Source organism: Solenopsis invicta, chromosome 5 (genome assembly GCF_016802725.1).
Source record: "Solenopsis invicta isolate M01_SB chromosome 5, UNIL_Sinv_3.0, whole genome shotgun sequence".
Classification (NCBI taxonomy): Eukaryota; Metazoa; Arthropoda; class Insecta; order Hymenoptera; family Formicidae; genus Solenopsis; species Solenopsis invicta.
Window position 1 is genome coordinate 14,342,622 of NC_052668.1, and position 25,849 is coordinate 14,368,470.

Sequence of the window (25,849 nt, forward strand, 5' to 3'; positions counted from 1 at the left end):
TTACTTTCTTTCGGTCTCCCATTTGTCTTATATACACGGACGCGTACGCCCTGTCTTGACAAGCCAGCTCGCCTTATCGCCCTTTCTTCATTCTCGCCGACATCATAGGAAATTGCGGACAAGTTTCCCCCGAGGCGGTTGCCCCATAGAGAAATTCAACCAATTAGATCGACGGAAAACTTTCCTACCGTTAGACTTAACCGGAGAACAAGCGGCCTCGAGCGGCTTCGCTCCGCTCTCGGCGACGCGTCGTACGGTGCGTGCGTGCCTCCGAATAGGTGGTGCTACACGCACGGCCAAAGTCGAAGCCCGGCATCTTACGCACGGACACGTCTGCTCTACACCCACGAGGACGTCCGCGGAATACTAACGAGCCTATACCAAGGCAAAGACGTACGCGGGCGCGCGAGTGAAGATTCGATCTCCGCGCGTACTTAGAGCGCGTACTCTGTAATTCCAAACCATCGCGCATCTACCTGCCACAGCGGAGCGTAATCAACTGACAGGAAGTTTCGGGCAAGTTTCGCGCGGTCCGGGAAAAAGCTAAAGACGATCCTCTATGCGTCGAGGATCAAGGCATGGAACCGACTTGCCGTTCTCGGTAACTTCGTTCAATGTAACGCGCGAGAGGAATTATTATTGTTATCCGAGCTGCTTCAAACGTGAAAGTGTAAAATAAAATTTGATCGCTTATTCTCAAATCTTCGTAAATGACTCGAGGCAGCGTTGCCAGGTTGGGGAGTTTTTTTTTCCTAAATTTATGTATAGTTATTGTCGCATGGGAAATGTTTTGGAAGATGAAAATGTTAGATGTTCATATTTTCTCCTCTCCTGAAAATTTTCCTAAACTTTTTAGCCTGCAAATCCCCCCGTGATGGGGAAAAATGGGAAAGATTTTTCCCAATCTCTGGCAATTCTTTTCCAGAGTGTTTAATAGACATATATAGCGTTACGGAGGAAAATAAAATATCTGCAGAAGTTCTTAATAGGAATTACATAATGATTAGTAATATTGAATCAGTAATTTTGTGTGATGGTATACGTCAATATTTTTACAACCTGAAATTTTGGAGATTATCAGTAAGTGTGGAATTACACTACTACTACTACTACTACTACTACTACTACCGCTACTGACGAAAATACTGACGCGTTCCCTCTACACAGTAATCAGTATTACTGTTAATATCCCTACTACACAGCGATATTGAAGCTCAAAAGTAAACAAACTTCAGCCATCGTCAATATTCTACATCAGTCCATTAATACTAACCACATGATTAATAATACTGTATTCGTTGCTACTGACAGTATTGACCTCATGTGATTCTTAATAAATAATAAAAATATAACTTTTTTACAAATATGCGAGAACGTAATTTTTATCGCTTTATATGTTCATTTGTTTTTCGCTCTTTATTGCCTTGTACAGAATATCTCGCAATTTCCTATTTGTGTTTATGTAAAATTCACGAATTAAATGGAAAGTTAATCCCGTTTTTAAATTGATCATCATGGACATTCTTTTTAAATGCACGCGATAAAAAATTCTACGTGTAGTCCGAATTATAATTTTAGTTTACAAGCGAATTACATGTGGTATTTGTGCACAAACGCTTTGCAATTAACAACGTGTACGGACCATAAGTTGTAGGAAAAAGCTTGAAACGAGAAAATTGAAGCGCATCGCGCATTATGTAACTTGGTTTTAAAAAAATAATTTTTAAAATTTGAAATCTCCAAAGAGCCAAAATAAAACAAGATAATAAGTTTTGAATTATAAATTTTACATGTGAAAAGAGGTCATAGATTTTCAATCTTAAATTTCATTTAAAAACGCGTATTGCTTGAAAACAAATAATGATTTACCTTTAATTACAATATTTCATATAAAATGTTCGGTTGCAGAATATCGTGGGAAACACGGTAGCTCTCAGTTATCCCATATAATAGATATAATTAATTAATTTTATTAAATAATTAAGTTATACTATTATGCACAAGAAGAATGCATATTAAATGACAGAACCAATCGTGGTATATATATAATTGTATCTCGTGCAAAAGTAAGCTTGAATAATAGATTGGATCGATATTTACTCACCGATTCTAATGACCGGCGGCAGCGACATGGCAGTGGTGATCGAAAAGACGATTATGACGAACAGCAGTGCCATCGTGTCCAACGTAAATAGATAATTCGCACTTGGACGACTATGACATCGTTCGTGCGGATTTTCCGTGCGACAACGTGCGACAAAGGAAAGGAAAGGAAATCATAAGTACGCGAAGCTGCTCCGATTTCACCGACACTTTAACACCAAACTGCACATCTTCAGAAAGTCGTTGCACATCGGTGGGGATTTTTAGATGACCGTCATCTTCCGTGCGGTCTGAAAAATAAAAAGCAGAACCTTGCAATATGACTTTAAAGTAGAAAGCGTTAAGTAAAACTACGAAATTACAGAATGATACTCGTAATAAAATGGAAGAGTTGGAAAAGAGCAATGGCAATTAGTGAAATTTAACAAATAAAATTAATTCGTTAGAAATTTATTTTATTTAAAATACGTTACTACAAGTTTTTGAATATATTAATAAAATAATTAATTTCTGTTTTTCTAGTATTTATTGTGTCCGGATAAAAAAGTTTTTGTAATATTTCGCCATTGTGTATATACACATATGTCTGCGAATCAACGTAATATTATTCATATTTGTTCATGGGTATAGCTTTCTGGTTAAATGGACATCTACCGGGGAAACAATGCAGGCGTAAAATAACTGACCTCATAAAATCAGGACCCGAACAGGCCAGCAAAATGCAATCTGCTGGAGGCCATGCTTTTTCGCTGGTAAATTAATTGCTTAAATGGCTAGCATGGAATTGTATGGGATCGTTTGTTGAAAGTAACAACCAGTAGGTTACGATTTATGATTTTCGTCTAGAACGCGAAATAAGCTCCTACCGTTAGGGATTGGTTGAAATTTATTGGCCTAATTCTAAAAAAGAATGTACCTACTTCTTTACAATTTCTCTGTTTTAAAAAGAAACAAGATACTGCCTAGAGAAATACTTAACATATTATTATTTTAAGCAATAGTCGAATTAAGAAAAAAAGCTATTGAAAATGCACGACAGCATCACATATTTTTTGCATGCGCCGTAATTACTTTCTAAAAAAAAAAAGTGGCAGAAGATTGAAGAAAATTGGGAGTTACTGTTCTGCACTTTTTAATATAATCGCTAACGTGGGGACGCGTATCAACAATGTTGGAACGAGGGTACACGGTTTAGTTTTATTTGCCCTAGACCTCGAAGACGGTGAGAAAAGGGGCAAGACGATGGTCTCTAGAGTAAAATCACATGGGCCCGCGTCTCCATTCCCAGAGGTGCATTTTCCGGAGGGAGAGATGGAAAAAAGGTAGTTCAACCTCCTTGGTAGATACGACCTCCATTACGCTGAAGCCGGTGCCGGAGATACCAAGGGAAAGAGAGAGAGTCGCTCCCTTTATTTCCGAAGCGATTCTGGAGTTTTTGGTTCTGTCACGATAATGTCTCCACGCCCGGACTCTATCTCGACGTGTCGCATTGTGTTGCGCGACAGTCCCGTCCCCGTAACTTCGATCGCGCTAACACGACAGATAGAGTTCGTACTTAAAACTGTGTTACGAGAAAAATGTTGTTGAATCAAGTGCTTTCCCGGCGAGCAAACTCCCTCAATCTCAACAACATTCCATGGAGCAAACTACGAGGAATACCGCAGAATAGTGTCGAGAGACACAATAGTGTTATAATTTTCTTCGCGAAATGGCTAACGTTGGAATTCGTGAGTTTGCGAGTTCAAAAATTTTATTTCACACCTGTGACGTATTTATTATTTTCTCTCTCTTTCTCTCTTTCACTCTCTTGATGTCAGAGCTTATCTGACGACATCTTGGTACGATATATCCTAAACAGTACATGACATTTTCAAGATCATCTCTAGATCCTCTCTAGAGCCAGAACATCTTAAAATTTTCATAGGACATTCACGCGCGCGCGCTGCGTTATAAATAAATATTATAAACATTTTGTATGTATATATTATTAATATTATTTTATTTTATCCAATTTATATTTCTTATTAATTTAAGTATATGGTTGAATAAAGGAAAAGTTTGCAAGTCCTTGAGACTTTTCTAGAATATTCTCAGAATCCGGGATAATTTGAATAATTCCAATCCACTGTAATCGAAAACATTATACGTATATCTAGATGATTATGAGAGGAATGAAACTATGTATTCTTATTTCCTAGTATTTTGAAATTACACTGAAACCTCTTAATAGAGTACCTTAGCACGAAAACTTCTCCATATGCATTCGACGCACGTGAGTGGGAATAGCGATGCAACCGCGGTTGAGACGTTTTACGGTTTTCACGGTTTAGGAATAAAGTGGAGGTTATTTCGTTATAAGGCACAGAGCCTCGAACCGTGCTCTACTACGAGGTTCTAGTATATTATAATTACACATAAAAAAATATACATACTTTGGTATGTAAAGTGTAAAATATTCAAGATGGTAATGTGGGAAATAAAATTATACCTTCAATTTGACGTACCAAATAGTTATTTTATTTTTTTAATATTAAACAAAAATACGGTGAACTATTTTGGCCTCGTTTGTTAGTGTTAAATTGTGTCTTTCGGTGCCTCTCGTTGGAAAATACTCTTTGTGCCTGCTCATACAGCATATCCCCGTCACGACATCCATACGGTGTTGTATATATTGCGACGTGGACGCAACTCTCGGATAGGATATGGTGTGAAAGTCACTTTTAAAATTTTTTATGTACAAAAAAGTCCTAAGGATGTCCTGAGGGCGATATCTTCAGAATGTTCTTGGGGTTAGTATCTGGCAATATTTTCCTTTTTCTCACGACATCCAAATAATATTTTTTAATTGAACTAGGATGTTTCTATTGTCTGTCATAGATTTTCTTTAGATTTTTCAGAGAAACGTTTATATATTATTTAGGATTTATCGGCTCAATTTGAGATTTCTTATCCCTTATGTTATTTGCGTTAATTATTAAAATATTTTATAAATTTAATGACATTTGTTTAGGAGCATTGCTGATAAATGCATTTTAATGTATGTAAAATTATTTATTGCCCATTCAATAAAATCAATTTTCCCATGAAATATATCATTTATTTTATTACAAGTTATTTCGTAGCCTCTTCGTTATTAATCGGACATACGAATTCAATTATATCATTATCTATTGGTACAACGTTACATGTTGCCGTTACATCGGCTGTAACATGCAAATATCAAATAACGCGAAATGCAAAGCTTCGATTACACGGTTCAGGTTGCCCGAGCAACGCGCGCAAATGAAGAAGCCAATTATCTAAGCCGTTATTATCTAAGCCGTTATTAATATCAGTTAAATCATCGGCTAAACATTCCTTTATACCATAACATCGATCGGCCCTAGATTTTCCCTTGTAATCAACGCAGTAACGTACGCTGTACCATAGATATGCGGAATAAATGGAAGGGAAAAGCGGATCGGACGAACTTCGGTATCAATATTTGACGATCAAAAAGCCGGTTGACAGAATAAAGATCTCACGCGCGCCAATCTCACGCGCGCCATTCGTCGAATCACCCCCTCGCGCGAACGACCAGCTCTCAACGGAAGTTCAGTGTCGATGCCACATGCGGCTCACGCTTTCGCCATTAGAGTTAGCGTAAACGGATTTCAACTAACCCAATTTAGCCGGGGGTAACTTTGCCTCTCGCTGCGTGTTTGTTTGCCGAACGGCGTGGTCCTAAGCGCGCCGCTTGATTACGTAGGTGTGTCCATTGCGTTTAAAACGACATTTTTTTCATTCTACCGTCTTTCGTCCCATCGGCGACTACCCGCGGCGTTCGCCCTCCTTTCTCTCGCATAGTCCTCCTGGCGACTCGAGATAGGAGGTGGTTCTCGCTCTTTTGCGAAATTCGCCATTCCTGTTAAGAATTTATCAAATGCGTGACGAAATACATCGCAAAATTGTGCACATTTTTGTTTTTTTTTTTTACAATAAAATATACATGTTGAAAGGTTTCATGGAAATACAAATAGTGTGGGATGTTTTAGGAACAAACTAGCATTTTAAAAGAAATACAATTTTTTATTATAACTTCTTGTATGGCTACAGAAACAAATGTAAATATGTATGGTTTTTCTTTGAGGACTTGATTTATTAACATTACTAATTAATAAGTAATTACAGTTTAAGGAATTAAATATGTGATGGAGAAAAGTAGACCGCACTTTTTTCTTGTGGATTTTCGCAGTTTGTTTTACAGCCGATAAAAACTGCATTACATCTGCTCTTTATAAGTTTTACGATCGAGAGGGATTAACGTGGTAGTAACAACCATACCTCCCTAGATCGTAAAAGACTGCTGGTAACTATGATTCTGAATGGAGGCTATATTTTTTTCTTTCTTCTTGAAGTCATTTAGTTCTCGTACAATTTTACATGTATATTTTATTCTATAATTTGAGTAAAAGGCTTTGATATTGCGCCTCAATTTTCATTAAAAAAAAAGCATCATAGAAAATTGATTGCCATGAGTTTTTATTTGCCAAAATTGATCTTATTTATTAACTGGAGAGAAGTTTGCAAGTTTCTTATTAAAAAGCTAAAATCATCCTTGTTCATCCATAATGTTTAATAATGTACAACTCTTAATAATTGAAACTAAAATGCATAAAATACAAATATACTAATTTCACAATATAAGATAAACTAAATCTGACTAATTAAATGCAAAAAAAAAGTAAATGAACTTTTGAGTCACTAATAACGTCTATCATAGTTTTAATCAATCGCTATATTTTGTTGTATTAAAAAAGGTTTAAAGTTACTTTTTTAGTAAATTAATTCTGGAAGCCAAGTCGTTGCTAAGTATATTTAGAAGATGCAGTTTCAACGCAGGAGCTTAAATAAACCAGTTTTATTACGAAATGTAAGCGTAGAGAAGGAATAGATGGGACGTAGTAGATTGATGCCGCACGATACACCACAACCACAACCACAATCTGGAGAAGTTGCGAAGCAAGTGGTACAGTGGGGAAAATCCGTGCCCACTGTCGAAGTAACGAATCACCAATCAGAATATAACGGCCAGTCAAGACGCACGATATTTTCCATGAAGCGGGCTTTACAACTTTTGAATCTCTCCTCTTCATTTTCTTTTGCTTTGTGAACGGCGGCTGTAATAAATTTCTAAAAATTATCGGCGCTCTCCTGTGGCCGAAGGAGGCGCGTAACCACGTCGCGTCAGCAACGTTCGCGATACATTGCGCTGCGAATGAAAGCTCAGTGGGCGGTTGCGCGATTAATAACGCGATGTTGTCAGCAAGAATTTCATAACTTCTATATTCTCGAGGAGATTCAGAAAGAAACTTGACGCGCGGCGGTTGAACGAAATTTAACGGTAATCTAACAAAGAAACGGTAAATGGTTAATCGATAAATCTACCAACGTGTGAGACACGTTTGTGGCATGTAGATAAATAGATCTACGAGAATGAGTTATATAAAGTAATTAATCGTTTAGTTAAGGCGCACGGTGCGCGGCGCATTGATTGATATTTATGCTTGTCTATGACATTTTAATCAGCAACTTTCATCTATTCGACTATGATCTATTCGACTATGGCAAATGAGATTTTCCGAGCACCTGGTTTTCATCTTTCTTCTCGAGAAACAAAGTTCTATTGAACAGCTGATTTGTAGATGCACATGTATATCATCTTGATAAATCAATCAAGAAATCACAAACTATAAGATAAATTTAATAAATAAAGTTTTATAGAATTAATAGAATATTAATATTTATTATTTATAAAAACTTACATTAATGTAACTTTTATTTATAAAAACTCACATTAATGTCACTTTTCATTAAACGAATGCATTTTACATGTCTCTTAGATCTGTCATGAAGAAATTTTAAAATTGCAGTAAAGGGAGAAAACATCGTATAAAACAGCCGCATAAAGCAGTTATATAGGAGCAAATGCAGACTGGAAAATTATGAATGTCTAACACGTAGCGCTGCTTTCAGGAAACGTATGCTTCAGAAATGTCAAATTGCGAGGTAGAAGGAAGGAAGGAAGGAAACATTTGACGAGCGCGTCTCTCGTTTGTCTCGATTATTTCGGAACGAGGCATTAAACCGCGCATAGGGGGGCACAGCTCGGAGTCAAGAGGAAACACGAAAGATGCTCAAGGGAGGAAAGAAGTTGTTGCGCGTTACCGTATTATACAATACAACGTGCCATATTTCCACACGCGAGAAACCCGCTTTACTCATGCGGAAGCCCAACGAAGCTCTTCGGGGAGCTTCTCTTTGCGAATGGGAAGTGTGCGCGCCGTAAAAAGGGACTGTACTCAGCGTCTGTCTTTTAATGAAAATTGGAAAAATGACATCAAAAATATGTGCAACTGCATTTGCACCTGTGCATTTCTATAATAAAGATGTAACGTACTTTTTTCTACGGTGGAGTAAAATAAAATTTTTTGCAGTAATCATCATAATTGTAACAGTTTCATTAGTAATGAATCATTTGCGGTACAACGAAGGGGCATAAAGAAAAATGAAATATTAATTGCTGAACAAGACAATTTATTTAATAGCAAAAGGTAAAGTAAATTAATAAATAGTAATAAAGTGAAGATTTTCTTATAAACAAACTATCAATGCTAATAATTAAATGTATTAATTAAATGTAATGATTAAATGTCCTATTAGCAACGACTACAAAAAGGTATATTTAAGTTATATTAATTAATTAGCGATAAAGTCTTCTAATATATCGAGTATTTGCGTACTAATTAAACCCAGGTAAAATATTGGTTCGTATACGTTTTATATATACTTTCTGAACATACCTAACGTTTTATAACCGTCTAATTATATAAAACTAACATATACACCTAGAATGTGTTCTACGCGCTCTTTGATGATACCATTAATAAATAAAAAAATATTTAGGCAGTAATATTTTTGGACTTGAAAAATATAAAGTTTTTTATTAATTAAGCTTTGTCAAATTTGATTGCGTATTCTACATTTATTTTGCCAAAACCTTGGTTTGCAATATAATTAACATCACTTTTAATTTCAAATATTAAAATAAAAAATGTAATTAATAATTAACGTCTTTCATTTAGAAAATTCCTTTAAAAATTTTTAATAAAAATATAACTAAGAATTATTTTTATATATTCAAAATTGTATTTGGCGACATAAAATAAGGAATAATGTACATACAATTTAAATTATTGATTGGCAATTAAGAAAAGAGAAAAAACAGTGACAATTTGAATATGTTTAATGAAAAGGTGTTTAACGAATCAATTAAACTTTATGTACTGGCAATATGGAGTATGAGGCGAAAGAAAAGCAAAATTGAGGAAAAGGGTAGTAATAGATGATTTGGGCTATCGTGTTCATTAATTATCGCTTAGTCGGAAATGACGTGGAATTTACGAATATCATCGCTTTTCAAGTCAAATCGTCTAGTAACTATGTTAATATACTTAGTCGTATTACAGATATATTACGATATTGATTGATTACGCTAATTATTCTAAAACGTGTGGACCAACAACGATTTCATTATCAAGCAAACAGTTTGTAAATATTAACAGAAACTAAATTTAGATATACTTACATAGTTTAAAACTTTTTGAAAATTCATCAGCGTTTTTTCTTTGTTATACAATATGTAGTATCTTATAGTTATATAGTTTTTTGCTTATTACATGTAATCTTTTTCTTATTCTATTATACAATATATTCGCTACAATGTACCTTATGCGATGAGCAAAATTAAACGGCTAATGAAATTAATTTATGTAAATTTGATGAGTTTGGAAATTTATGATGCGATCAGCAAAATTAAACGGCCAAGTAAAATTAATTTATACAAATCTGATGAGTTTTTCTCACATTATGTCTCAATAGTTACGAAATTTATTGATTAAACTAATGAAAAGGATATTAGAATAAAAGTTTTTTAATTTAAAAATAATACTGATTAAAAAACAATACAATAAGTACATGAACGTTGTATTTTCCATCCGCAATGAAAAATATCGATTGATCGAAAAATATTAACGGATTATTAACAATTATTACAATATTGTCATGATACGAACTTCCTTAATATGTTATCGATTATTTAATATGCCGTGCTCAACGATCGTTTGTGAAAACTGTAATCCTCTACCAGTTGTGCAAATCCTTCATGCTACGAGGATATAGTCTCAAAATTTCTATGACACTCGAAACTATGTTTATGAAAGCGGATATTACGAACTAGCCTGTTCCTGCCAGGCTATTTTGAAATACTCGGTACTCGTTAGTAAGAAATCTGATGAGTACGTAGGGATTGACCTTTTGATGCGGTATTAACACTATTCATCGCATTCGTTTTTTCTGTTGTACCATCATTTTTGCATCGCATGCATATATGAAATGCTCCAGGAGAAAATACTTTATCGATAGATTCTAAAGCTGCTTATAGGTAGAAAGCCCCGTTTCGCAGCATGATAATGTTACGATGAGCATTTTAATGGGCATGTTAATGAACATTTCTGTACCAGAATATAATAAACAATTAATTCTACATAACTATAATCTCTTATTTAGTTAAATATGTTGTGTCAGAATATAAGCCTTACGAAGGGTAACGTTTGTGCTTTGATAATTATTGAAAAATAAACTGACGAATAGGTGCATCAACATTAAATATAATTGTTTTAATTAATTCCTTCTCTTTGAAAATAGAATCAGACGAGATTATTAATTTTATCAAAATTCTTTCGTGCCACTTTTTCATTACAATTGTTGAATTTATTGAGAAGGCATTTTCTGTCGAAACGATTCGTACACTTTTTTTTTAAATATCAATTCTTACTCGACAACTCAGTAACAATAACTCATAACTTTTACGAGACAACACTTACGTTTGTCTATGCGATGTAGAAGATATCGATACATCTCATGACACTCGTTTCGCGCATCGTGATTGCTATCAACGATCCTTTGGAAAGATCAACTCTTCTTCCGTTTTCTCGAGCCGGTTCAGAACAACCGCGATACCTTTGGCATTCCGGTGCGTCTCCTTTAATCCTTGATATGCTCTACCATTGCACTTTCCTCATAAAATTGTCACGATTTTCTCTTCTCATTACGACATTCACGAAGGAACTTTATGCTCTTTCTTGATTTTAGTATCACCCGTACATGCGTTCTTTAGTACTAGGTCCATAAAAATCACGTCACTTCATCGTATCCGCGTTAGCATTCAAAGGAAGTAGAGATTCAAGAATGCGCTTCTTCTATACTTAGGTTCACAGTGCCGACTGAATGAATTTCTCTTTTACAAAATCGTTGAAGTTCAGCTTTGCAAACTCAGAACATATAATCAGAACAGCTTGTTTGAAACTAAAACTTCCTCTCCCGCTGAAAATACTATGTTATTCATTCGTACGATGAAATTCCTTTGACTTTCGCGTTCACCGATTACCGTCCAGTTCTTCGGGGAATTCGAGACTTCGAAAGCCGACCGATTTAATTGTCGAATTGCTGATCGAAAATATCCTGCGCCGCTCTTCGCATTCACTCGCGGAAGAACATTGAGCTTATTTCCAGCGCGTTAGATCACGAAATTTTTCTCGACCGGCCTGCGAGATTCCCGTTGAAAACATTCGCGCGACGTCGCATCGACGACGTCGAGAACCTCCCCGTTTTACGTACGCGCGGTCCGACGATCGCGAGAGACGCGCGGGCACTGGCTGCGCGAGAACTTACCGCCACCCCCGGACGAATGCGCGGACAGGCAGTGCGGGGTAGTGGGTGGCTTTCGAGGGGTAGCCCGAAAGGGGTGCTTAGTGGAGTAACAGAGACGAACGGATGGAGAGAGGCAGAGAGAGATAATAGCGGCCTAAGAGAGAAAGAGACGAGGCATGCGAGGGGAAAAGGATGATGCGCACGAAACACATTCGACATCCTGCCGAAGACAACCCCACGAAGAAGCGAGCTTGTGCATCCGCCTATCTGGGTTAGCGGACCCGCGCGACCCTGACCATTTCGTCGTTTCGTTACGTGAACGTGTTAGTTGTCAGATGATACGAAGTACGAGCGAAAATCTGGATAAACTATAAAATTCTAAATCGCGATAATTCACAGGTAAAGTCTCGAAAGGGATTCTGTTATTACTACGATCGTTTTTACTACGTCGTGTAATTATTAATATTTTGAAACACGAAAAGCTTATCTCTTAGGGAGGAAAAAATTTAATTTTAATGTCATGCACTTTATGCACGTAGGTATATATTATCAGTTTGCTGAACTGAAAATCCTAAACCCCGAAGTTGCGATACACAACGAGTAGCACCGAATCGATAAACTAAAGGGTCTCTCGCCTCTCGCAGTATCGTCTTTCCTCCAAAGCTCACTGCAAGAAACAGAGTTGCATCTTATCTGGATTACCGAGTTTCCTCGTCACTGACCATACTTTGGCTCAAAGCGCAAGATCCACTTCTTGCGGTCTCGCAGAACGATCGCAACTATACCAATCCAATCTCGCGCTGTTACGTAGGCTTTGGCGGCGCTGTTCAAAATTTGGTTTACCCACAGAATCTTGCCACGTGAAGCACCTTCGAAAAGAAAAGATGATAGAAAATAGGAGAAAAGAACGAGAACAAGACGCGGGACATCTTCCTTTCCTTTTAAGTACATAAGGCAGTCTGTGTAATGAAGAACCGAAATTGCTTCCCTGGATTACTGTGCTCGTCTTCTCTGACCACGCTCCCAAATTAAGCTCGTATATTTGACAATGTTCGCGTCGTACGTTTTGCGGAAAGGAATTAAAGCTTCATCTCGCGGGATTTACGCGGGAGAGCGAGGTTTCGCGCGCGAATCACCTTACTCTAGGCGCGCAACGATCGTTAATATTCTCTCTCTCTCTCTCTCTCTCTCTCTCTCTAGAGATAAATTCCTAATTATATCACGTAAACGTAAGAGCTATGAAAATCCTAAATATTTACATCCTTCGCCTTGTCGGCGGAAGATAACGCGAGTATGAAGTGGTGTTACCAAAATTATGAAACTTAGCAGAGAAAATAGCGAAAGGAGCACAGGTTTAAAGGGAAGAAATAAGTAGGATAAGCGAGGCAACGCATATCGACTACGAAAATGGCTCGAAGGGTTTTCCGTGCTGCGGTTCTAGGGAAAGAACGGAAAGAACGGAAGGAAATGCTGGAGGAGAGAGAAAGAGCGAGAGGGAGGTGAGAGGACGGAGAGTGGGGAAAAAGAGAGAGAGAAAGCAGGAAAAGGAGAATAGAATATCTAAAGTTGATTCTACGCTTTCTGGAAGAGTATAGATAGAAGACTACAAAGTGAAGCGGAGTCGTCTTATCCGCGTTAGTGAACAACGACCCTGACCACTTTCTGTGCAAAGAGGATTGAGATAAAGTTCGAATTCATCAACGATATGATGCCCTCCTAAACGTCCTCCGTGCCATCAGTTACTCTAAATATTCATTCTTAAATCGTCGGATTTTTAAAACGAATAGCCTTGATACCCATTTGTTTCCCAAAGCTATATTGAATATTACTTCACTAACCACAGACTCGTTTGTATGTATACATCACGTTTCATTTTTTTTTAAATCTTATTGAATAAAATGACTAGAAACAATAGATTTTGTTAAATTTGCTAGTTGTAGTTGGGAAAAAGAATTTAGTGCGTTCAGCAAAAATTGTTGAGCATTTTTTGTTTTAATAGCAACCAAATGTTTTGTTTCATGTACCAAAAATTTAGTTGCTTCTGTATACATATAAAAAAAATATATAAAACAAAATATTTTGTTGCTGTTGAAAAATCTTTTACTAAACAACCTTTCCTGGAAACACTAATATTTTGTTTTTCTGTGGTACATATTTACTAGATTCATTTATTACATAGTCCTTATATAAGTGCTGGTTTGATTTTCGCTACTCATGATACACAGATACGGAATATAGTATTTGTAATTGTGAAAAAAAATTCTAATCTTGTTTAACGTTTGAGCGACAATAAATTCCAATTTTATGCGCGAAGAAATCCTGGCATAAACACTTATACATTTCTTTAAGTCTCAGCAAAGATACATAATTATATTTATATTTATAAGAATAATTTTTGATACGAAATGAAAACATGATGATTCCATAATAAAGATTCTTTTATATTTAAAGATTGCCTTTTATACCAACGAGATTGCCACTTATCACTTATTCTATTTTCTGTTTATTAAATTTCAGTTTATAAAATTTTCAAATTAACATTCTAGATTATCCTTTGCTGCAAAAAGTACAAAAGCTAACACTTTTGTATAGCACTGATATGTAAATGTGAAAAATGTAAATTTTTAAATTTTAAGCTATGCTTGAAGTTACGGCTCTTGTCACGATATACATAGTGTTCTCAACTTTAGTAATAAGAATTATGAGATGTTACAGGACGATGATATATTATGTCTTGAATTTTTATAATGGCAATGGCTTTTCAAGATGTCACTTCTACTTAACAAGACCCCTTTTTATCTTCTTTATTGCAAACAATTTTTTTCTTGCGTTGGTAGATAATTTTTCATTATTGCTTGCCAGGAGGCCATCGTAATCTTGCTGTATGACTTCAATGTTGCAGAAAGCAATTGCAGAGCTATAGCTAACAAGTTTATCATTAATTACAGTTAAAAATGGTTAATTTGTCGTGACATTTATGAATTTTATTCATCTTTATAATTTCTAGTTTATTGATCCGTCTTACTTTCACGTTGAATATCATGATTCAACCAACTTCTCTGAAAAGAAGGTAAAATGTGAGGAAAAAAGAGGACACTGTTTTCCGTGCAAATTAAATTGAATCGAAATGTCACGGTTCGCTAAAAGCTAATGAGTAGTTTATTTCATTTGCTCATCTATCGTTCAACGCGGAAGTGAAGAAAAAAAAACTTTTAATGAGTTTTTGCGCCGTAGAAAATTCCTGCTGACTATCTCTTTAATATATTTTCTCCGCGTTATCGGGAAAGACGATTAAATTAAGATGTCTGTCACAGCGGTCGGCATTGTCTAATATTTCTGTATTATTGTGCTATACACATTCAGCATATAATTCTTTGGTAGAAATATCGTCCGTTTAATTATTATCAAATGTTATCGCGTCGCGACATCTCGCCGTTCCATGGTGTCCTGATGTCCCTTTTAGTAACGTATAGTGACACTCTGGCTGAACACCAAGAAAACTGCTGACAAAATTTTCGCGAAAGCATGTAACTCAGCCCTTGTGATATCCTCTCTCTCTTAATGGGATAATAAACTGTCCGTGACAACGACATATAAAAAGTAGATTTTCTATTACTACATGCACGATGACCGTGGCATATAAAAACTTCTTACTTATAACTGATAACCGCGTATCAGCAATACATTTATTTAACGATTACGAATGATATTAAAAGTTTTACTGAAAAGTAGATAAAAATTACCTTCTCATAAAAGATAAAAAATAGCGTCAAATCTTTATATAAAAGATTTGATATCAAAAATTAGAGTAGTTTTTAGTTATCAATAAAATTTAATATAATTAATTATTATCCTTGCGTCTATACACTGTGAAAAAGATTGATGTTTAAAACAGCATAATAATATAGTAATAACAATGTAAACTTATTTTTTATTTTTTTAATTAACAAGCGTATAATTCTTTAAAAATAGTTTTAGTATTGCACGATACAATTATATTCTCAAACATAAAGTTAGCAGGCCTACGTCAGTTCTTAGTGCTAAATAATAATTTTTAATTTTTACAATCTTCAGCTTATTCGATCTGCGCTCTGCATCGGACTTGAAATACAGTCATAAAACCGAAATATGTAATATTAATACTTCAGAAGCATTTATGAAATTCTTCTCTCCGGGTAATTATAATTTTTTTTAAATAATATTTTTAGATAGATTTTTACATAGATTTTTTTTACGGTATGTAAGTTTTATTGTGATAATGACATAGCTGCAGATTTAGATTTAATGATAAAATGTAATACATAATAAACATAGAAAAGATTGTATTTACATAAAATATAGTCACGCATTTCAATAAATAAGTATTTGCTCTGACGATTTTCTCTTCAGTAAACTCTCTTCAGTAATGAAACATCAACGTGCATTATTTCATCTCTCCTATTTACCACGTGCAAAAGAATAATTTTCTTTTTACTTTACATTGCATACACGAACGTTACACAATTCGATACGTGATATCAAATATTTGAATATACATGATAATAATTTGGACAATAGTAAATAAAGGCATCGCAAATATCTCTTTTGCGAAATTTTGAATTTTAAGTATATTTATAATTTTTATTTCATAACAATAATTAAACACAAACAATGTTGCAATTTTGGAAAACACAAACACAGAGATGCGGATAAAAATTTTTAAATATTCGAAGAACAATTTAAATCGATACTTAATTAAAACGGAGAGTATTTTGCGGAAAATTGCAAATAATTAACTCTTATTCTGTAACGTATACAAGAACGTGAATTTTTTATTTTAATTTTCTAAAAATTCGAACTTTTTATCCCTTATAATCAAAGTAAAACGAATTCCATTTAGAGTTCTGTTTCACAGGACTCTAAATAATTTTTACATTTTATTGAATTTTGACTTTAATATTTTCTATTAGAACATTGAGTGATATACGTATCGAATATTTTCAGTGCAATTCACTTTCTTTCTTCAGCAGTTGCATAAAACAATTTTTAAAAAGCGCCACATATCCGCGATTTATGTACTGCAATAGCTGTAGGTTAAATTCCAATACAAAAGTATTAAAGTAAGTTACTTACTCGTGCAGCTAGTGCATCGCATATAGACATAGCAGCACGCAGAAATTATTTTTTTCTTTCCAGTAAAGTTATACGAGTACACATGTGTATCCGTACGAGCATACAATAGATAAATCAAGCGTATAGCACCAGTGACTCGACAAAATGCTCTTTTTTTTCGACCGTCATTCTGTTTCACGCTTTTTCAAGGTGTTCTTCGAACTTGCGTGATAGAAATCTGCCATTGCGGGCGACAAATGTTGGTCAGTAATTCCGTGCAGCATTGTGTTCCTTTGCTTTTGACTTTTTCTTCAATCAAGCTATTCGGATTACAACGCCCAAAAGCTTTGTAACATCCTTTTACGCCCGACTGATCGTGTTTCGCGTGGAATTTGGTATTCTCAACGCTAGTGCCTCGCTCGGCTGCACGATTTCTACGAGCGGAATTAATTACGTTCTTTGTCTTTCTTATATCTAGCTTATGCAGTGAAACTAATTGTACGTACACGCCATTACAATCAAACACGATTTCGTATTATAAATTATCCGGATTAACAACAAAATTATACCCCACTCAAAGAGATTTGCAAGTTTATTTTATAAAAATCAATAAATATATTAATATAAAAAAGATTCTTTAAATTATAAAGATATTTATCATTTTTTATATTACTAAATACACTTTATCACTTTGTCATAAATATTGTATATAAATAATTATAATTTTAATTAAGAAAAGGAACTACCTTACGTGAATACAAAATATTTTAATTTTGGAATTATAATATTAATATGTCATTTGCTGTATTCAGAGACATGGATTTTTTCCGATAAAATCATTTTATTTTAACACAATTATTTTTACAAAATTTGATTATAGCTTTTCGGGATTTTCACATCGCTGTTCTAAAAATTTGGTCAACTCAGAATTAAATCATTTCTTTCGTAATGCAATGCATGGCCACGCATGCATTAATGATTAATTAATTCTTTTTTTTTAATCTATACGAGATTTGACCTAGTTTAATAAAATGTTAAAATAAAGTTGGAAATCATGATAATGACGTTAATTAAACTTTTCATACGTTTTTCCAATATAATTAAATAGTACACGTTTAAATTTTCAGACTAAGCTTTATTTTATTATCATATAATATCTGCTACTTTTCGAAACATTAAAAATACACATTGAAAAGAAATATACGCTTCTGTGAAGGCTCAAAGAGCAAACAAAATATTTTTACTGTGGAAGCGCCCTTTCTTACAAAATGTTCGTTCTCTAGCACATTCTGGTAGCAAGTTTTATATATATAAAGTTTGCTTGAGACGCTGAGTCGAAATTGTGTTGCCCCGTTTATTTGCGGCGATATTCGAGTCCATTGTTCATAAGCTAACGTGTATGTATCGATTGCCGGTGCCTTGGATCTTCGCCAGATCGTTTGGTACCCAACGAGCCAGCTACCGACCACGACTTTCATTCTTGACTCTCTTCTCGTATTGTCATAGTTTCGCGAGCGTATCATAAAGAAGCTAAATTTATTTATTTTTAATCCACGAAATTCACATTGCATAAACTTTGCGCCCATTTTCAGTAATGTGACAGTTTAATATTTTACTGCTAACTTTAACTTTGTTGCAATCTTTATAGAATTGTTACACGAGGTTACATGTGTCTCTCATAAATTATAAAGACAGATAAAATTTTTTTTTAGAATATTTATTTTGACATTAAATATGAATTTATTGTAAACTTTACTTTTTGTTTGCAAAGTAAAAATTCACACACGATATAAAAAATATTTTCAATTTTTCTCTTTCAACGCATTTACATTTCGATGAATTATATGTTCAACAAATTATTCAGAGATATGTGAAAATTGCACGTTAATCGCCAAGCATAATAACGCAATCCTAATGACGTTCATTTCAAAATGCCACGGTAAATTTTGCTTTGAATCTGGACAAGTGATTAAAATTCAATTTTCATATTGCCAATAAACATTCAGCGCGGGGCAGAAAGTTTATGGCATGCAAACTTCAAGGTAATAGAAGTTGACAGCGCAGTGTTAAATCCGATACACGAGGCAAGCAATTTAATAAAAAAGTTGACTTCTCTCGAATTACAAAAGAAAATTTTGTTTTGCACAGTACAATTACTCTTTGCAAAGTCGTTTCTGTGGTCATTTCGTCTAGATACCAATTTAAAATGTCCGAAGCACGACTTAGCTGCGAGTGTTCGTAATACAATTGTAAGTCTGCAAGCTCTTACAAATCTGGAATGAGAAACGGCCACTGCGAATCGTTAGCGACGTGACTATACAATAATAGGAATATCACGAACAAACTGCGCTTGAATCTTTAAAATGGTGCATCTTCAAATAATGCTAAAAAAGCATAAATAAGAATTCATCCGAGATCTGTTATTTTTTTACGTTTTCATGTTTTTATGATTTTATGTTTTCTCTTTTTTATCGTTAAATATCCAGCTATGCAATTATTTTATTTTAAATACCAAAAATGAGAAAAATCGGCGTGTAAAAATCACGGAAGTGCGAAGTGAAAGTATATAGGATGCTAATCAATTTATATTATACTCCTATACTATTGTAAAAAGAATTTAATTAAACGAAGCTGAAAACAATGCATTTATGTATTATATTCCACACTGCGTAATGTTTTCTAGACGTATCTACTCCACTTTCGTAGTTTTCTACAGATGTAAATGAGGATTCAACAGTGCGTAAAATAAAATTTCATGATAAACACGTTTACAGCGTCTCATTACTCTGTCATTAATTAAATTATTAATAAAACCATTAATTAAAGTTACAAAAACCAACACGCGGCAAAGGGAGAGTGGTAAAAAAATAGATGTTAGAGGTGGAGAACAAGTTGAAAAGCCAGTCCACATAGCACAATGACCGTCTCTATCATGGTCTCCCCCCCTTTTTCCCCATTTCTCTCTTTCTCTTCTGAAGAGTCCTTTTCTCTTATCCTCGCACCTCTACAGCGTATCTCTGCTCCTCTTCATCTTCCCTCTCTGCTTCCTGACGATAGAAAGGTCCACTTATCATGCCAAAAATAAATCCAGCACGCTCGGCTTGGAGATAAATTCGGGGAAACGCATTGGAGCGCGAGGTGACTAACGATGACTATCATTCACTTCGGGCTTTCTTTTAAAGATGGGCTAAGCACGAGCATCTTAGAGGCAAAGCAGATCCGTTCTTAAGGCGCCGGTTCGAAATTAATTAAGCAGCGCTTATGCAGCTACGTAGTTTATCCTTCTTCCGAAGCCCCAGGTAGTCGGTATTGGTTGACACGCTGAAACCCGCTCGAGGATACAACTCCTCCGAGTATTCCGGAATACGAACGTTCGTAATTAAAGTTTAACGATGATTTTACTTTCAACTGCTAATTTCCTTGTAGATGAAAACCTGCGAGAGATGATATCATTAAATCTTATATTCGTTTTGCTCAACACAAGTATATACAGCCCTCCACTTTGCCTGGCGTTACTACTTATAATTTACTAACAAATTTAAAGTCAATGGTGCCTTAATGTAAGTTAAATCTATTACTATAATTTTTTTATAACTTTTTATATTTATTACAATACTTTCTGTGATTTAATGAAAAATTAATATAATCAAGTAGTCGAGCCAATTTGTGACTTTAATGCCCATTTCCACCAATGTAGATTAACTTTAATCTTGGTTTAACTTACTCTTTATCATTTTCTAATTGATAGAAAAGGCTAAAGAGTAAGTACCCATATCAATATTAATCTGCACTGATAAAAATAAACATAACCTATACAACAATGCGTTCTTTATAATACTTCAATCAATTGGTACTGTAAGTCGAAAAATTTTGACCAATAAATAATTTAATTATATAACAAATTAATTAATGAGAAAATTTATTGGCGTGGACACCATTGGTAGATTAGAATTGTGCAAAAAAAAATAGAGTTTGCTGTTTAAACATCGGTAACATGTCACTGTGAGCACCATAATGGTGACCATTCGCTTCAGTTCTCCAATGCTGTGGGAATTGCTCGGGCGTGTCGGGCGACTACGCCTTCACTGCAAGGTTATATATGACCCGCAACAAGCCGGAATCGCACGATAGAAAAGCGTCGTAGGTGGAAATCGATATACCGCGAACTGCAACACTCCGGTCTTGAATTTCGCGGGCGAAAGGCGAGTTGGATTTTGTCCAGTTACCAAGTCGGACGAGACGTTTCGTTCCATTTTCGAGACGCAAGGCCGAGAAAAGGCGACGAAAAGTACGAGTAGAGCAAGAAATAGTATATTAGTTAACGCGCTCAACTTTCTAGAACTTGAGCCAAATTTTATGCAATTACGTATCTTCAATATCGAGAAATTGTATCTCCTTATACGGAGCATTACCCGAACTGATTCCGAACGGTATCATTTCGTTTGGCAAAAAGGAGATACTATTACAACATGTTTTACGGTACATTGGATTCATTAAATTTCATAGCTATCTAGTTTCTTGTACTTGTAACAGCACTTGCTATCTTTATTCATTTTCTGCATAAGAAATAATTTTTGTTTGATGCATTAATTAATTCTTACAGTTATAATAGCATCCAAAGTGTAAATTGGTGACATTTTCATATTAGCGCAAAAATTTTTATCGATATACCGACATTATCAGTTTAGTTGATAACAAAGCAAAGTTCTAATCGATCGTGTTGCGTTAGCGCATTACTATGCCATGTTGCGAGAAAAAATCGGAATGCAATTTAGGAACAATTTATTGTGTAAATCGATGCAAAATGGCTGCCCTATTTTCGCTGGTGGTCCATTGTCTTGATGGTGAAACGAATACTGATGAATCGACTGCTCTTTTGTTGAATCAACAAGAACCCTTGCAACTACTCTCTCTATCGCGTGTTTTTCATTAATTTGCTAACGGATAATGAATAGCGCTTATAGAGAAATTATTGAAAGAAACATTTTAATGGAATTTCTTTTCAATTTCTTTATTCAGTCAGAAATAATTTATAAAATGAACTTCCAATGTAGATTCTTCTATGGTTTAGTAATACTTGCATCTCGGAAGTTATGCCAGAGTATTTTAAACTCGCTAGTTTTGAACTCGTAATTCCGAATTTTAACGTCTCATAAAATTAATTCTGCGTTATCTTAATAAAAATGTTTTTGCAAACATTTTTTGTTTTTTTTTCTCTTCGTATACTGTCATTGTTTCTGAAACCTATAAGTCTCAATTTATTTTAATTTTTAATAAACTTACATATATGTTACTAGATGTGTATAATTTAATTTCTGTCTTATTTATTATTTCTTTTATGTTAAAGAAACTACGCCAGTGTAACAATAAATAAACAAACTGTATGTTTAAAAATAATTATTAAAAGATTAAAATTAAAATATATTCTTTGCATAATAAAAATTTTTACTCCATTACTTCTCTTGATGTTTTTACTTAGCGACACACTTCTTTTGTAGACTACGAAAGAAATGTGTTGAAATGAAATGTGAAGAAATGTGTGTTAATAAAACATAAAGAAAGATATTACAATATGAGTAACAATTTTATTATGCAAAGAATATCTCTCTCTAATCCTTAGCTCTTGTCAGAGCGTGGTGATCCCTCAGCGCATTTCTGGTGTGGTATGCGTTTTTTTTTTTACAATTTACACATTACAAATATACGGGACCTACAGTTTAAACGCCACTCCAATTCCGAACGATCTAATTTAGAGGATTCTCACGGCAAGATACTCTTGTGGTTTACCATTGCTTTCCGAGAGGTAGCGATCGAATAAAATCAGATGTTTCTGATCAGTGGAATTTGAATTGGGGTCTTTGGCACAAAAAGCAAACGCACAATTCTGTGCGCCATGATCACTACATACAAAGAATATAGTCCAATTTTATTTTAATCTTTTAGTAATTGTTTCTGAAAATCGAGTCTGTTTATTCATCGTTATATTTGCTTGATTTTTACACAAAATTACGAATATGAGACGTTATTTTAATTGATCAGAAAATACGATTGTTTAATTAAACTGTTGACATGAAGAATAAATGTTTGTTGTAATTAATTAATTAACATGGATTGTGAGACAGTGCAACATGGCTGAACAGCATTTAGTATGCACGTTTATGATTACGAAATCGTTCATTAAACTCTTTGCCATGCTTCCTGTCACTATATCGTGATCTAACGTAGCCGCAAGCATATTTTAATTCAAGTTACTGCCGCGTATTTTTTCTTTTTTTTTTCTTTATCAATTTTCATCTTCTTTTTAGCTCTACATTCAAGCCAATAAATTTCTTCTTGTGTTATCATTTGCTGATAAATAATGTCAAAATTAATTTTATAATTTATTTATATATATTTTTATTTTTTAAAACACTTTGTTAAAAACGTATAAAATAAAATAGATTGTGTGACAGATATGCAAATCAATTACAACCAAAAGTTAATTTTCAAAATTTTGCAATGCGACAATTACGTTATAATACTATTTCCATTACGAATTAACAGATGATTTCTTTCCTTCCTTTGATATTATTTCAAGATGTAAAGCGCAATTTAGAGATTGAATTGAAAAAAACAGATGATATCGATCCAACATCGTTCATAGATTTTCCTGCAATGTGTGCGAAGTAGTCGGATCGCGTAGACGGATTTTAAGCTAAAAGGCAGTGAAAGTGTTCTTGTGAAGCATGACGAGAGTAATGACACTCACACTAAGGCAACTGCGCCGGGATACCTCTACTAGTTCAACATATGCCGATTTGCTCCAACTATTGGCGTACGCCATTTCTCCCTACCGAGCGGTCACCATCTCTGTACTTCTCATCGATATGAGATAAAATGGTGGTGATTTATGTAACCAATATACACCGAACTCTCTCGTAATATCTATAATAACATCTATAATTGTAACTCGCTCATATTATTTGTATTACCACAAATATTCCAAACACATAATACCAGCAGTATCTATATAATTATAATTATAATTAGATTCTATTGTGCGTGAACAGAAATTAGAGAGTTGAGAATTGCGATTTGTCAATCTTCTTTTGTACATGAAAAACGGGGCAAACGTATAAAAAGTCTGAATTAATTTATATTGAAAGTTTTATCCGTATAAAGTTATACGAATTTTCTAAGTCCTTTTTAATCGATGTGTTGTGTCGAGTTGCAACCTCGAATTTCACCGCGGGTGCAATCTAACTCAGCAACCGTTTCTGGCTTACGTTTCTAGGCCATTTAGAAATTTGATCGTGGTACATCGTGGCTTTCATTGGTGGAACCGATTTAATTCGCGGCGGCGCGGCGCGGCAATGCTTCCTGCGAAGATCGAAACGAGAGCAGGCTGCAGAACGGGAAAAGGCGTAGACGCGAGGTCCGGTTTTATTACGAGAACTTAGGTGCAACACACGTGCACGCACGCGACACACCTGAACGATGCACACATATACATTTACGTGCGGCGATGCACGTAACGATCGCATGCACACGCCACGTGATTACCATTCGGCATAGAAATTTGCAGCACAGATCAGTCTCGCGTTTGGTGTGTCGTTAACGTGTAATAAACGAATATTATCGTAATTTGACAAATTATTTTTAAGCAGCCGGCAGCTATTTCGTACAATACCGGTTGCACCGGTTGATTGCTACAATTATCTTTAGAAATAATTTACATAGATTTCTCTTTATTCCCGACGTCGTGCTTTTATGCTCCATAACATGATAAAGTGTACTATACTACTAAAAAAAAAAAAAAAGAGATTGGCCTAGTTTAGCGATATGAAAAGTGTTAAGCGAAGATAGAAGGAAGATGAGAATACGCGAGAGAGGAGCCTATAACGCGCGAATTATTCGGACAGAAGATACGACATGGACCAGCTGTTGCTTATTGCTGGTACCCGCACACATGGTGCCGACTCGTTACGTTGCACTTGTTGTAGAACGAAACTCACCTTAAAGCATGCATGAGCAATGCGAACAAGCGTGAGCTAACGAGCAATAGAATTTGGAAAATGATTCAAACAATCTTCTAGTTTTCTGTGTTGGTGCTCAAAAAATGTTCTACAATTATGCGCGGCAGAGAACTTTTCGTGCTGTTTCTGGATATACATAACTGAATATTTTTGCAGGAACCATAGAACCATAAAATTTCATGCTATTCTTAATAAAACATGATCATAATACTACATTGTATAATAATTCATCATAATCATAATTCCATTCCGTGAACATGAAGCATTCAAAGTTATTAATTCACTAGCTAAATTCGCAATAGCAATAGCGATTTCATAAGAAACATGATTGTAGATCTAATCGTTTATAATTTCTAATTCAACTGTAAATGAGATTACTAATTAATTAAGCTAATGGTGTTGCATATTAATAAAAAAATATAATAAGGATACAATCGAATAGTAAATGCAAGAAATCATTTTTTTTAACTATAAGTATTATCATACAAAGCGTCAAATTATCTTAGAAAGCGGAATAAAATTCTTTTAGTGTCGCTATTTGTCTTCTTCATATAGTAAGACAAGTAAAACTGTTTATCTTTAACCAAATAATGTATGAACCACGCAAGTCGAATAATGCGAGTTATATCGGAAGAGATTTTTAAGCATTAAATATATTCGAATCTGTACAAAGTATACATTTTCTAACGAATTATTCTTGAAAAAGAGGGGAAGCTTTATTAATGCTCTTGTATTTCTTCTGTTCACGTTTTGCGATAAGATTGTGACAATAGCACATTATTATGTATATTAAACGAGAAATTACTACGAAAAGAAAACGATTTCCATGGCTACTGTCTCATCAAAGAGTTTTAATCTTCGACTGATAAAAAAGGAATAAGAAAGATATG

The 25,849-nt window shown here is 34.6% G+C and overlaps 1 protein-coding gene across 8 annotated transcripts in view; it reads right to left on the bottom strand.

Moving 5' to 3' along the window:
• LOC105202341 (glutamate receptor ionotropic, kainate 2) overlaps nucleotides 1-11,874 on the bottom strand; it is a 158,729-nt gene extending 146,855 nt beyond the window's left edge. For 7 of the 8 annotated variants that reach the window (XR_005574740.1, XM_039449019.1, XM_039449016.1 and 4 more), the window contains exons 1-2: nucleotides 11,028-11,874; nucleotides 2,105-2,393 (exon numbers count right to left, since the gene is read on the bottom strand). Coding sequence is in view for 7 of the 8 variants with exons in the window: in XM_039449019.1 (XP_039304953.1) it covers nucleotides 2,105-2,177 (73 nt within the window). In the remaining variant the exon portion in view is untranslated. Of the gene's footprint in view, nucleotides 1-2,104; nucleotides 2,394-5,765; nucleotides 6,008-11,027 lie in introns of all 8 variants that reach the window. The other variant, XM_039449013.1, reaches the window with a different exon arrangement.
• Nucleotides 11,875-25,849: the final 13,975 nt, after the last annotated feature.